This window comes from Chiloscyllium punctatum, chromosome 1 (genome assembly GCF_047496795.1).
Source record: "Chiloscyllium punctatum isolate Juve2018m chromosome 1, sChiPun1.3, whole genome shotgun sequence".
NCBI lineage: Eukaryota > Metazoa > Chordata > Chondrichthyes > Orectolobiformes > Hemiscylliidae > Chiloscyllium > Chiloscyllium punctatum.
Genome location: NC_092739.1, coordinates 6,496,040 through 6,511,852, shown reverse-complemented (window position 1 = coordinate 6,511,852; position 15,813 = coordinate 6,496,040). Strand labels below are relative to the sequence as shown.

Here is a 15,813-nt window from a genome sequence, read left to right as displayed (position 1 = left end):
GATTGAAAAGCTAAGGTAAGACTATGTTTAAGCTGATGACTGATTTCTTACCAACATTGATTGGTTATTTTGAGAGACTGGGTTAACCAATTTAAGGTTGAAAGGCTAACCAATTTTCGTCTTCTAGATGCTATGCATTTCCAATCATTTTTTATGATAGAATTTTGAAGTTATATTCACCTTTTTCAAGTACTCTACATTTTCCATCTGACTCACTTGTATTTTGTTACGTACAGCAATAATTCTTGAAATTAATTTTAGGATAGAATTACAAAACCTGTAGTATTGATAAGAAGTGAAACAATGTTAACTGGGTGATAGTGTAGAACAGACAATGTTGATACAGTTGTTTGTTCCACAACTTCATCGATTTTTATTAACAGAAATGAAAATCTCAAGGGGTGACTAAATCATATTGCCTGCCTCACACTAGCATCCAAAGTCAAAATTGTGGTAAGTTGAAATTTTGCTTAGTTGCGCAGGGTTTCACAATTTTATTATCTGTCTATATGTCCATCATTGGACATCCTCAGAGTGCAGCAGTTCAAGAAAAGGATTCATATTCTCAGGAAACATTGAATGAGCAATGCAACCAGTGTTACTCACATTCCCATTTTCAATACAATCATTTTTGTAATGTCACCCAAAACAATTACTTTTGTAAAGCCTAAAATCTTCTTTCAGCAAAGCCAGATTAGCAGCCTCACAGTCCAGTGTGGGTATCCTGCATTCAAAGTTCCTCAACTTAGTTGGGCTGATTGTGTTCTCCTTTTCCCCAAAGTGAGGAAATCAAACAAGCATCATTGGGCATGTTCCCCTAACAGCACTTGCATGATACAGAGGATCCTGACTTCAGGTTATCACTCTGTATGAATTTAGTTCAACATCGAAAGCATCTCAGCTGGGAAGGAATTTGGAACTTCATTTCTTGGTTTTTTTTATATAAAAAGAGGATTGCAGTGTGATGTCTGATCTCTGTCATTTGCAGGGAGATGCAGGTCTAACCACTGCTTTTTAATCAAAGGATGGCATAGATAGAACAGGAATGAACAAAGAATTTCAATTAAAATCACTAACGTATAAAAAGACACAGAGTTGGATCCTTCAGTAAACTGGACTATTTCTAATTTACCATTGAGAAGCTAAAACATTGCAAAATGGACATTGCAAAGTCTGCAGTTAAAGATATAACAAATGCAAAGCTTGAATTATTTTCCATTGTAATTCTTGTAACTTTTCAATCAGCACTCGATCTTTCAGTTTCTATTTCTGGGTTTGCGCTAATTTGGGTCAATGTCAATCGGGGAGATGGAAGGTATGTTTCAATGGGCCTCAGCTTAGTGAAGGGGAAAACAAACTCTATCACAGTTATGAATGGAATCACGATCCAGTGGATAGATAGGGACTTTAGATAGCATCAGGTTAACCTGCAATGCTCTCTATGGTCAGTCTTTAATATTCCCCTTTTAAGGCTGCATCATGGAATTGTACCTTAAACATCATGATAAGAGATAACAAAGGAAGAACGTTTGGAAAAGTAAACATTTCAATACTACACTTCAATAATACTACATTGCAAAGTTGACATTTCAATGTCTCTGTCTTATTGATTACCATATATTTATTGTAGAGTGGGTGTCCAGGAGCTGGGCGAGGTGGAAGTGCAGGTCGTTTTTTCTGAGGCATGGCTCCTTTGGGACTGATCTTGCTTTGAGCACGTGGGCTGCTTTTCCCCGCAGTGCTGCTGATTCCCACTTCAGATGAAGAGTGGTGAAGTTGGCTTGATGCTGCAGAGATCTTTGGTGGAGGAGGTCGAGCCGGACCAGCTTTAGCTGGGGGAGGCCGCGCAGGACGGATTTTGCCGGTAGCTGTCCTGGAATATAACAGGAGCTGTAGTTATACACAGTCTAAAGAGAATGCCTACAGGTTAACAGATGTTACAGTACTTTAAGCTAACTTTTGTTAACCTAAAATTCTATCCATAAACTCGAACATTCATAAGTATAAACATAAGTTTTACATTTCACTAAGATGTTACTTTAAGAGCTTTCTTGAATCGACATACATATTTTTCATTAAAAATACCATTATAAATTGCTAAAAATAGATTTAAGCATAATTGCTATTTGTGGTTTATATTAATGATTTAGAGTTGATGTAGGAGGGTTGATTGGTATGTTCACAGATGATATAAAAATTAGTGAGGTGGCAAATAGTGAAGGGGATAAGATTGGCTAGCTCAGTTAGGGTAGAGTAGAGTAACTTTATTTGTCATTTCTGCCATATCCAGCTGGTACAATAAAAATGACACAGCGTTCCTCCAGGACCAAGGGTGCTATATGAACACAGATTACATGAGAGCTCAGGGCAGCATAAAGCAAAACATGCAAAGCAGCACAGAAATTCCTGACAAGACACAACAATACGCACAGTGGCAGACAAATTACAATGTAACAATGAATGATCATTAATAAAACATTGTTTTAGCAGCAATTCAAGAAGTCATCAGAAAATTGCAAATGAAAGAGAGTGTAATTATACGGTGTCAAGGAGCCTGATGGCTTGGGGGAAGACACTATTACACAGTCCGGCTGTGAGAGACCAAATGGCAGGAGGGAGAAGAGTTTGAGTGAGGGGTGTGTGGGGTCTTCCACAATGCCCTTAGCCTCTCTGATGCAGTGTGTGGTGTAAATATCTGTAATGGAGGGAAGAGAGACCCCGATGATCCTCTCAGCTTGTCCTCATTCTCTGTTGTAGGGTCTGTTCTGCGATTGGTGATGGCCTGGATGCCCTTCCACATGCTCCACGTATCGCTGCTGTGTATTCTCTGGGAGTGTGCACATTTTGCCTATTTGATGGCCGGGGTCAGGTTGGCCCTTGCTGTTGTTAGGGCTGCCTTGACACCTGTTCTGAAGGTGGAACCATGGGTCCTTAGCTGTGCACACACCTTTGCAATCATCCACAGCGATGTTGTCAATACACTTGCTAATGTAGGCTGGATGGCTGGTTGATGATGCAGAGTGGCACCAACAGAGTGGGTTCAATTCTTGCACCAGTTGAGGTTACCATGAAGGACCATTTTCTCAAGCCCTCCCCTTGCATGAGGGATGTGGTGACCTTCAAGTTAAACCTCCATTTGTCTTCTTTCGCCAATGAGAGAGCAGCCTAATGGCCTGTTAAGACAGTAACGACTTTACCTTTTAGCCTTTGATTACAGAAGGACATGTACAGGCTGGTGAGATGGGCTATTCAGTGGCAAATGGAATTCAATCCAGATAAAAGTGACATAATGCAGTTGGACAAGACTTACGTAATGAACAGTAGGACCCTGTGAAGCACCAAAGGTCAGAGAAACCTTGGTGTACACGTTTAACTGTCCCTTCAGGTATCAGGACAGATGGATAAAGTGGTTAAGGCAGCACTTGGATACTTAACTTCATTAGTCAAGGCATAGATTTAAGACTTGGGAACTTATTCTGGAACTATATCAACCATTGGTTAGGTCACAACTAGAATATTGTGTGCAGTTCTGGAATCCACATTATACAAGGGATGAGATAACATTGGAGAGGGGGAAGAAGAATTTTGCGATGATGTTGCCTGGACTGGAGAGTTCAGTTAGAGATTGGATAGACTTTGGGTGTTTTCCATACAGCAGGGGAAATTGATAGGGAACGTGATTGAGATGTACAAAATTATGAGGGGCATAGATAGAGTAGACAGGAAAACAGTTTTCCCTATGGAGGGTTTAATGACCATGGTGGCAGAGATTTAAGATAAGAAGCTTAGATGAGGTGTGAGGAAAACCTTTTCTACTACGAGTGTGATGAGAATCTAGACTCTCTGGTGGTAAAGGCAAAGACCCTCATAACATTTAAGTAGTATTTAGACATGCACTTGCAATGTCCTGGCATATGCATGTTAGAAAATAGAATTCGAATAGTTAAGTTGTCGTTTTTGACTGGGGTGGACACAATGAGTCAAATGGTCTTTTTGTTCCATGGGGTGGAACAACTCAAGGACAAGGGGATATACAGCAAGGGATCACAAGGCACTGAAGTAGAGAAAGGGATTTTGGTGTTAGGGCAAGATTAGGAGATGGATAGGGTGTTTACAGCACAGTGGGCGCAATGACAGTGAGTGATTCACTGGGAGAGATCACAAGGGTATGGTATTAGAGATCACAGAGTGGACAGAAGAACATGGGGTAGGAGAATATACGGTGAGGAGAAAGAGATCATAGAATGGAAGTGACCTGATGGACCTGGCAGGGGCTCATTCCTTTCAGCTGTCAGGTTTTCCAAGTACTTGGAATTTTAAATTGTTGCCAAAACCAGACAAAGACAACTCATTGGCATATTAAAACTCACTGATGGGATCTCTTCAGCAGGTTAGTCATCCAACCTCAACGCAGCACATTTAACAGGCAAGTTGTTCACCTGTGGTTTGCGTTGGTTTCTATATTGATACGGCATCAATTTAATTGTCTGGATCTGCAAGCTTCACATCAATCTAAGATGAAGCATGGAACCCTTCTAATCTGTGCACCATGGCTGTTGTAAATATCTCACCAATGATTCGCTGGTTTTAGAATATAACTTTTAGTTTGAGGAATAAATGCTTTGACTGTAGACAAGAAGAGATAGAGCTATAAAACAGCAGGTGGATAAGCTTAAAACAATGTGCATGATAACTGAAGACAGAAGAATTAAATAGAAACAGTAAAGGGAAACATACAAAGTAAACCAACCCTCCCAATTACTAATTAAACAAAACTGAAGCTGAGATTTAGAAACCCAGACATTTGGGCAGACTGATACTGGTTGAGGCTATGTGAAGACAGGCAGAGCCTTCCAAGTATCAGTCACTGCTTGTAGTTAGTATGTGCACGCAGCGAAGACAGCTGAAGGAAATGACGGATCAATACATTCGCACGATAAGCAAAATTAAAACAAATATCTTCATTCACCCTATGGAATGGGAGAGAGGCTTAATCAGTTTGAATTTTGAGAGGGAACAGAAAGGGAAAATTTGAAACTAGTGGAAGAACATTCAGTAGTTCTCCTCAGAACTTGTAGCAAGCAGTCAGCAGGTTAGCTTGAGGCATTGAAAAAAAATCAGACTAAAGGACTGAGCATCCAAGTCAAGAACTAACAAATTCAAGTTTAACCTTTGATAACAGTTGGAACTATTAACAGTGAATGTTGTGTTTTATTGACATTTTCAAAGCTTATAGTGTATTGGTTAATGCTAAATGTTCAGATTTCGTTTTAAATGTTAACGGTCCCTAGCCAGATCAGAACACAGCTAAATATTGAATTGAACTTATTGAATAATTATACTCCATCATTACATCAATGGTATCTTAGAACTTGCATTACATGCAATGGTTCAGACTAACTGTGAATTTAATAAATGTTACTTCAGATTTTTGTATACAAATGTAACATTAGCACTGCTGCCTCACAGCACCAGGGACCTGGGTTTGATTCCTGCCTTGGGCAACTGTCTGTGTGGAGTTTGCGCATTCCCCCCGTGTCTGAACAGGTTTCCTCCGGCGCTCTGGCTTCCTCCCACAGTCCAAAGGTGTACAGGTTAGGTGAATTGACCAAGCTAAGTCACCCATAGTATTCAGGGATATGTAGGCTAGGTGCATTAGTCAGGGGAAATGTAGAGTGGTAGAGGAATGGGTCTGGGTGGGATACTCTTCAGAGAGTCGGTGTGGACTTGTTGGGGCTAATAGCTTGTTTCCACACTGTAGGGGTTCTATAATTCGTGACTGACTTGTTCAAATTACTCCCAACATGTCTATGCAATGCAGAAAACATTTCAAGATAACCTCTCTGTGGGAGATCTAGACTAGGTCACAAATATTTAACATCTGCCAGTTCTGACCATAGGTTACTGATCTGTAACCTTAACGAAATGTTTTCTTCTATAAACGTGCTCTAATCTGATAAACATTAAATATCTGCTTCATGTGTCTGTAAAGAGTAACATTGTGACTATTCGCTGAAACAGTGAATATTTTCACCTGAATGTTTTAGCTTGCAAACTTGTCATTTAATTGCAGCATGTAAACCAAGTTGATGTTGTGGGGTAAATGGCTCTGCATAACTTCCATGGTTTATACAGGCTTGTGCTTAGGAAAGCCAAAGCTTGTGCTTAACTGGACAGGCAGGTAGTACTGAGGAAGTGGGGAGGCTGCAGAAGGATCTAGACAGTTTGGGAGAGTGGTCCAGGAAATGGCTGATGGAATTCAATGTAAGCAAATGCGAGGTTTTGCACTTTGGAAAAAAGAATACAAGCATGGACTACTTTCTAAATGGTGAGAACATTCGTAAAGCCAAAGTACAAAGGGATCTGGGAGTGCTAGTCGAGGATTCTCTAAAGGTAAACACGCAGGTTGAGTCCATGATTAAGAAAGCGAATGCAATGTTGTCATTTATTTCAAGAGGGTTGGAATATAAAAGCAGCGATGTGCTACTGAGACTTTATAAAGCTCTGGTTAGGCCCCATTTGGAGTACTGTGTCCAGTTTTGGTCCCCACACCTCAGGAAGGACATACTAGCACTGGAGCGTGTCCAGCAGAGATTCACACGGATGATCCCTGGAATGTTAGATCTAACATATGAGGAACGGCTGAGGATCCTGGGATTGTATTCATTGGAGTTTAGAAGATTAAGGGGAGATCTAATAGAAACTTACAAGATAATACAATGGCTTGGAAAGGGTGGACACTAGGAAATTGTTTCCGTTAGGCAAGGAGACTAGGACCCGTAGACACAGCCTTAGAATTAGAGGGGGTAAATTCAGAACAGAAATGTGGAGACATTTCTTCAGCCAGAGAGTGGTGGGCCTGTGGAATTCATTGCCGCAGAGTGCAGTGGAGGCTGGGACGCTAAATGTCTTCAAGGCAGAGATCGATAAGTTCTTGATGTCACAAGAATTTAAGGGCTACGGGGAGAATGTGGTTAAGTGGAGTTGAAATGCCCATCAGCCATGATTGAATGGCGGAGTGGACTTGATGGGCTGAATGGCCTTACTTCCACTCCTATGTCTTATGGTCTTAAATGAGATTTGTGCTTGTTCTGTAATTTGCTTCAGAACCACAAGTACTTACGAAGACTGGCTAGCAACTGGTCCCGGTACCTCACCAAGATTCTGAAAAAGTGAAAATAAATTTTAAAACCAAGAGATAAAAAAAAATTAAAAATCAAGAGATAAATAACCATACATGATCAGTAATTTCACATGTCCGCACTCAGTGGAAATTGATGGGTCCCATGGGCAGTGGAGGGTGTGTGTGCGTGTGTGTGTGTGTGTGTGTGTGTGTGCGCGTGTGTGCGTGCGCACGGGGAATTTGTCATGATGACTGCAGGAATGCACTAATATTTAACCCCCAATGGACAGCTAATTCCTTTTTGTACTACAACAAACTTTGTTTTAACCGGCACCTGATGAAACAGCACTTTGGATAAACAGGCAAAACTTATAATACACTATTCCGTGTATACAAGTTCATAAGATCATCACAATCTCTGTGACATCCAAGTAGTCAGTTGAGGGTGTGATTCTCTGCCATTGAGTTGTATTTAAGGTAAAGTCGCATTATTGCTTAAATGATTTAGACGAAACAATAAGCCCAGAAAAGGTGAATTGTCAATTTTCCAAAGACTTGGATTCAGCTTGATTGCAATCCATAATACCAAGACATACATGGCTACTGTAAATAAAGTGGTGTAAATAAAGTTAAGCTAGTGCTTCCAATTAAACCTGTTGGACTATAACCTGGTGTTGTGTGATTTTTAATTAAGTAAATAAAGTATAATGTGATGTGTGTACCCCTGCATTACATTTTTATTATTTAGTAACTTACCTTTTACATTGATTATGTTGACCTTTTGACCAGCCAGTGCACTCCTGATCCCATAGATGTTGGTTAATGTAAAGTCTGCTGTACTAGCCACAATAAAATAGACTTTCAACAGGTTTCTTTAATGTATTGAAAAGTTCACTTGACTGCAACATGAAATTATTCTTAAAACAAGTGACAAACACTGGTTAACTCCTAAATTATTATCCAGAACTCAAACCATATCCTGTCAAACACAGACACATTTACATATCACAAAAAGACAACCTCAGTCTCTGCAAACTGGACAATTTGTTTGAGAGAAAGGCAAAAAGGAATACCTGTTGGCCATGGGACTGAAAATGGAGAGAATGGGATGACTTCTTACGGGTCATTAGGCTTCCTGTTGATGAAACTGAACTGCTGTCAGTTGTAGACTGATGGAAGATCTTCAGTACATAGAATCATAAGAAACCTATAGCACAGGATAATACTCTTTGGCCCCTCATGTCCACACCCATCAAAACCAACCACCTAACTATTGTAATCTCATTCTCCAGCACCTGACCAATAGCTGTGTATGTCTTGGCATCACGGATTGCAATCAAGCTGAATCCAAGTCTTTGGAAAGTAGACAGTTCACCTTTTCTGGATTTATAGTCCAGTCAAAAACATTAATTGTTGGATTTTTTTTCAGGTTCCCAGAGTCATCTACTGAGGGAGATAGACAGAAATTTGCAGCTCCTAGGATTTCTTCATTAGTCACTAGTAAAGGCTGAAAAACAAATACTAAGTCCAAACAGGTTCACTGAACAACCCTTAGAATAGAGGACCCATTGTATTTTAAAAGGCAGTTTTTTTGGGGCAATTAATGTCCATAACCACTTTTCTCTAAAAGCTTTCTCGACTTTTTCTCTAAAGTTCTGTAAGTTGCAGGTAAACTACGGCACAGGTTACACTGGTTAAAAATGTCCAAGTATTCTGTACCTTCCAGTTTTTCACATTGTACTTAAATGGAACTATGCATTCCCAGCACTGTGTTGCTATGACTCTATGACTTGCTGCTTAGAGGTACATGTGCAAAGTTTTCCAGGTGATCATATTAAATGGTCTCTCTGCATCCTGAAGTAGCAGATTATCTAACTGCTCCTCACCTCTTCCTACAGCCCTTCCTTAGCCAACTTATTTTTGTCTCTTGATTTCCAACTTTGTTATTTTGTGCTGAAGGTCACTTTGACACCAGAACAATTTGTGCTTCATGTAGCAGTTGGTTACGTGACCCATGAGGGTTGACTTAGTGGCCTTCCACAGGAAGCAATGGGGACATGTTGGGTCCTTTAGTCTCTGATGTACTCTAAGAAAACCTTGCACAGGTGAGTTAGAAATGCTCAGCCACAGAATAACACTGAGGTCAGAGTCTAGTCAGTGTGCATCAAGTCACCAAGCTTCAGAGTTTTCCTATTCAAAGACAGAATGGAAGAGCAGAGAGGGCAGGAACCTGTGATTGCAAAAGCAGCCTGGGAGAAACAGGAGAATTAAAAATGAAAAGTTTTTTTCCTTCTGGAGAAAGGCATAGAAACACCTCTCTTCAGAGCACAACCTTAGAACTGGGAATGAATTGACAGTTGAAACTCTCTTAGGGAATTACTTATGTTTTTAAACTCTGTTTAGAGTTCTGGGAGAAGGAGGAGAGGAAAGTGAGGGAAGGGGAGATAGCCCATTAGGGAGAAGGCGCTGAGAGTCTTTCTTAAACAAATGCTAAATAAAACAATTCCCTCCCTATGCTCCCATCCCTTTCTTTCCCCGTTACAATAATCTTCTTATTTTAAGGTAAGAGAGAAAGAAGAGTTGCGATTTCAGCACAGCTGTCAAAGGACCTGGAGAAGAAACAGAAACCAAGATGGTGACAGATGCAGTGCAGTTTGAGTGGTTCCAGCTGTGTCTGTCAGAGAGCTGCCTTAAAAGGAGGGGCGAGGGGGGGTGAAAACGAGAGTGCAGATGAGAGGGAGGAAGGTATAGCGAGACAAAGATAGAAAGAGAGCACAAAACAGCAACAGCAGCACCAAACATTTTTCTAAAATGGGGTTTGTTGTCATGATCCTGAAGGGAAGAGGGCAGTGGAAGCAAGCCCCACTGTTGCACAAGTCGCCACAAATGTGAAATATTACCAATGTAATCACTGGGATGTGTATGTCTGATTATCACCATTATCAAAGGTATATTTTTAAGAATCACATCAGTTTTCATCAATTAACAGGAAAACAAACTTATTTACCATAACAAACCTTTCCTTTAACATGTGGCAAAAATGGAATACAAATTACTCATGTGCAAACTTGAATTGCACCCTTTTAAATTCACACAAAGACACACTCCCAATTTGTTCACAAATAGAATAAACAAGACAGAGGAGACAAATTGTTTTTCAGGAATGGGCAAAAAATATAGGTAGAGAAAAGACAAAATCTCTGTAGCAACAGTCCAAACCACAATTCTTTTTTGATGACAATATCATAGTTGTCGACTACAGTGATCCTCAACTGGGTATCTGGTCAGTTAGACCTCAGTCCTGGCTGGAGGAGAAGTGTATTTTATCTCTTTGGAGAGACTCGAGGATTATTCCTTTCCTCCTTACAGACTGAGTGACAGGTGTTTGGCAGTCCGAAGCCAACTGCTCTCTATCTTCTCACTTCTGTGATAAACCATAACTTAAAATGGGCCGAATGGCCTGTTTCCACCCTGTAGGGATTCTATGAATTATAAAACCAATTGAAAGGCTGTTACATGTAGTTTTTTTTGTCAGATTATAGGTACCCAGTACCAGCTAGTCTCACAAAAATCGCATATCCAGCTTCCTCCTGAATGTACAGAGTCTTGTGTAAGACTGAACACCACACTGTTCAATTTTTGCATCAAATTATATAATGAAACCCTGTGTTTCCCTGATAACACAACAGTCCAAACTTCCATTTTCCAATTTACATTTCAAGTGAAGTCTCTGGTAGTCTTTACACTGTTTTATAAGGTAATGGTTCCTGAAACTGTTTGCTTTCACCTCCAGCCATTCTATGGATAGCACATACAATCTGTAGGCAGAGACAGTGAGTTCTATACGAGCCACTGTAGGGAGAGATGTAATTGGTAGAGCTCCCAAGAGTCCTATATGTGTGCCTGACTAGTAACGTAGTTGTGTTGATTACTATCTGCAATATTCCATCTTGCTTGCTAAGAAGAGTGCCTCATCTGTAAAGATTCCATAATGGTATATCCTTTACCCTGATCAGGAGATAGATCCCAGACAAAGTGTAAATAAATAAGGATTGAAGACAACAAACTAACTCAAACAACTGTGAAGAACATACTGACAGAGGAGGGAGACAGCATGAGGTGCCAATCAGGGTAAAACCACAGTATCTTTACTTTTCCTGAAACTCTACTCCTGGACCTGGCTTTTTAGTTTAAAAAGTACTCATGAAACAATAATAACCAAACAAAAAGAAAACAAGAACTTTTCAAAGGCCTTAATCTTTGTTTATACTTGCTCAATAAATCGTTTTGAGAGTAAAGTTTAAAGTAAAGTAGAGAGGTCCAGGGGAAACTTAGCTTTGTTTTCTTTAAATGATCCTGTTATTGAAGTGTCTGTCTGTGAACAACCCTTCTTTTGCATATATTTTGCATGGGCTTTTATTTGTTAAAAAAAAAGTTTGTTGTACAGAAAGGGTTGGACTTTGCCCGATCCCGAAAAACATGACTTTGCAGGGTTTGAGTTTGCTTTAACGTGGAGTCATAAAGATGTACAGCACGGAAACAGATCCTTCAGTCCAACTCGTCCGTGCCAACCAGCCATCCTAATCTAATCTCGTCCTATTTGCCAGCACTTGACCTATATCTCTCAAAACCTTTCCTCATAAACGCACCACCCTCTTCGTGAAAAAGTTGCCCCTTAGGTCTCTTTTATATCTTTCCCCTCTCACCCTAAAACTATGCCCTCTAGTTCTGGACTCCCCGACCCCAAGGAAAAGACTTTGTCTATTTAACCTATCCATGCCCCTCATGATTTTATAAACTTCTAGAAGGTCACCCCTCAGCCTCAGACGCTCCAGGGAAAACAGCCCCAGCCTGTTCAGCCTCTCCCTATAGCTCACATCCTCCAACCCTGACAACATCCTTGTAAATCTTTTCTGAACCCTTTCAAATTTCACAACATCCTTCCGATAGGAAGGAGACCAGAATTGCATGCAATATTCCAACAGTGGCCTAACCAATGTCCTGTACAGCTGCAACATGATCTCCCAACTCCTGTACTCAATACTCTGACCAAGAAAGGAAAACATACCAAACGCCTTCTTCACTATCCTATCTACCTGTGACTCCACTTTCAAGGAGCTATGAACCTGCACTCCAAGGTCTCTTTGTTCAGCCACACTCCCTAGGACCTTAGCATTAAGTGTATAAGTCCTGCTAAGATTTGCTTTTCCAAAATGCAGCACCTCACATTTATCTGAATTAAACTCCATCTGCCACTCCTCAGACCATTGGCCCATCTGATCAAGATCCTGTTATAATCTGAGGTAACCCTCTTCGCTGTCCACTACACCTCCAATTTTGGTGTCATCTGCAAACTTACTAACTATACCTCCTATGCTCACATCAAATGATAAAAAGCAGTGGACCCTGCACCAATCCTTGTGGTGGTCACAGGCCTCCAGTCTGAAAAGCAACCCTCCACCACCACCCTCTGTCTTCTATGTTTGAGCCAGTTCTGTATCCAAATGGCTAGTTCTCCCTGTATTCCATGCGATCTAACCTTGCTAATCAGTCTCCCATGAGGAACCTTGTTAAACACCTTACTTCAGCTGATAGAGGGGAATGATGGGGGATTTTGTAAATGAGTAAAAGCTATTTAACTATTGTTGGATTCTCAGTCACTTTTATAGCATTGAGTCTTTGCTCTATTAATATCCTTTAACAGGGGCATACAGCAAACTGGCAAGTTCCTGCTTCAACAACAGTTTGGTTTCCAACATAAATATTGAGACCCACTTTTCCTTCAGGAGTCTCCAAACATTTGCCAGCTTGCTCCATGCCTCTGCTAATGAGCAATGCTATAAAAGTGATCGAGAATACAACGTCAATTAAATAGTTTTTCCTTTAGGAACCTCCAAAATGTTTTTTGAAAACTCACTTGAAAACTTGAGAGTCTTTTAAAAAAAAATGATACTGACCCCTGCCCCACACTACAAAATGCCTTGCATAATCCCATCCTCCTTTAAACATTTTCATTAAAATCCACCACATTAACTACCGTTTCGCTTATGTCTTTATTGACTTGTTGTCCAATTAACCCCTCCGAGTATAATTTTTCAATATTAAAGATGCTACATAAATGCAGCTTGTAATTTTAAATTAGGATCCTCTGGAGAAACATGTTCAATTTGCTAATCATGGTGTTGCCAAGTGTATGGCAAGAGAAACAGAATTGAGTGAGCGTGCACCTTAGATTTGGAAGACATTCCTGTCCCATGCCAAGAGGTGCTCAAGAAGACAAAGCACACACTCATGCTGCTTTCCATACTTTTCCCTGGAACAGGTCACTAGCCTGAATCGAGAGGTTACATTCTCACTCCACATGAACCATGGGTTACCACCTGGCAGAGGCAAGTCAGAATGATTTGCAGGTCGTCAGTCAACCCATGTGACTGCGTTATGAATGCACTTTCGTTGATCATCAAGTGCCTCACGTGGGATTTGAACTTGGAGCCTCTTGCTCAGGGATAGAGAGACTACCCACTGTGGCACTAGGTCTCTGTATCAACCCATTACCTTGATCCTATCAAAGCAATCACTCACATTTCCGATGCAGTCAGCTTTATATGAAACTTAATTTCTATTTATATATCCTTTTAAACAGCATTCAGGAACACACTTTTCAGAAAATTAATTCAGAGGTTGTGTGATCATTTTGCATACACTGACAGGAATAACCAGCTAATCTGTTTATTGGTGGCACTGATTGAGGTACAAACATTTGCCCTTATACTCTGGGAACACACTTATCTTCCAACATGATTGTACACTTTTAGCATCCACAGAATGAGTTCATTCCAAGGAATGCACCCCTGATAATCCAGCTTTCAATCCATGTCAACCTACGCTCAAGTTCTGGAGCGGGACATAACCTATGACCATCTCACAGTGAAAGTATTACCAATGGATATCAAAAACATCATGTATTATTGCAGGGCTGACATTTTGCTATAACATTTTCCAAACAGTGAGAAGGTTTCACAGTTGAGTTTTAAAAATTGCCTTCCAAATTTTGTTACCAACTTTCTAAGCGGTTTTTTTTTAAATAAACTGTTCTCAAGTAGCTTATGTAGACTGCGAAGTAGATGGTTATCTCTTCTCTAGACATTACCTGGATCTATTCAGTGCCACTGAGTTTAATGTACTGCTACCTTCCTTACTCTACCCATACTGATACATCCTTCAGGGTGTATCATGCCACACCATCAGATCATCAAAGTAACACCAATCATCACAGCACGTGATCTCATCAGACCATGCATCATAGCCTCCCCAAGGTCTCCAGCATCACAAATGTCAGGCTTCAGCAAGTTTGATTCACTCCTTGTCATACCAAGAAATGATTGAAGGCATTAAAGATCCCAGCAGTGTGACTGAAAAGCCCATGCTCCTGAACTAACTTGCGCTGTAGTTCTGGCTCTACCCGAGAACATGGAAAATTTCCTAGATATGCCATGACCACAACAATCCAAACTGGCCAATTACTGGGCCATCGCTCTAATCTTGATCACCAGCAAAGTGACAAAAGGTGCAACTGACTTGGTTAACAAACAGCAGTTACACAGCAATAACTTGCTGAATAATGCGTTCTCCAGGGGCCTCCTGGCTCTCTAACTCATTTATAGCCACTGTCCGAATATGGGCAAAAGAATTTAAGTCCAAGAAGTCATGTGACAGTGACTGCCCTCAAGGTCAAGACAGCACTTGCCCAAGTGTTAAATCAAGGAAACTCGAAAAATTGCTTCAATGGGAATTAGAATGAAACTCTCCATTTCTTGAAGTCATATCCAGCATAAGGATTTTTAGTGTGGTTTCTAGGAGGTCAATCATCGCAATCCCAAGACGGTGCTTGCAGGATTTCCCTAAGATCCTAACTGAGATCCAAACATCCTCAGCTGCTTCATTAATGATGCACCCTTGATCATAAGGTCAGAATTGGGATGTTCCATAGTGATTGCACAGTGTTCATAGAATCCCTACAGTGTGGAAACAGGTCCCTCAGTGCATTGAGTTTGCACCAACCCTCCAAAAAGCACCCTGCCCAGAGCCAGCCTATCCCCAAACCTTGCATTTACCTTCCCCCACAAATCCACCTAATCTGTACATCCTTGGACTGTGGGAGGAGGAAATCCACACAGACACGGGGAGGACATGAAAACTCTACACAGACAGTCAGCCGAGGCTGTAATCGAACCCAGATCCCATGCGCTGTGAGGCAGCAGTGCTAACCACTGAGCCACTGTATCACCTTGTTGTTCAGTAGCATTTGCAACTCCTCAGATACTAAACAGGGCTGCTTTCAGCAAGATCTGAACTACATTCTGGCCTGGTACCATTTACAGCTCAAGGATGCCAGACTATGAGCAACTCCAACAAAAGAGAAGCTAATTTTAGAATCCCTACAGTGAGGACACAGGCCCTTCGGCCCAACAAGTCCTCACCAACCCTCCAAAGAGTCTCCCACCCAAACCCATTACTCTATATTTACTCCTGACCAATGCACCTAACCTATACATCCCTGAACGCTATGGGCAATTTAGCATGGCCAATTCACCTAAACCTGCACATCCCTGGATTCTGAGAGGAAACTGGAGCACCTGGAGGAAACCCACACAGACTTAGGGGAGAATGTACAAACTCCACATAGACCA

General features: G+C 40.9%; 1 protein-coding gene across 3 annotated transcripts in view; it reads right to left on the bottom strand.

Annotated features, from left to right (window-relative positions):
• The window catches only part of sh3d19 (SH3 domain containing 19), a 142,147-nt gene that overhangs the window by 25,289 nt on the left and 101,045 nt on the right, over positions 1–15,813 (bottom strand). For all 3 annotated transcript variants that reach the window (XM_072558039.1, XM_072557157.1, XM_072558835.1), the window contains 2 exons: positions 7,124–7,164; positions 1,615–1,873 (listed from right to left, as the gene is read on the bottom strand). In XM_072558039.1, coding sequence (XP_072414140.1) covers positions 1,615–1,873; positions 7,124–7,164 — 300 coding nt within the window. The remainder of the gene's footprint in view (positions 1–1,614; positions 1,874–7,123; positions 7,165–15,813) is intronic.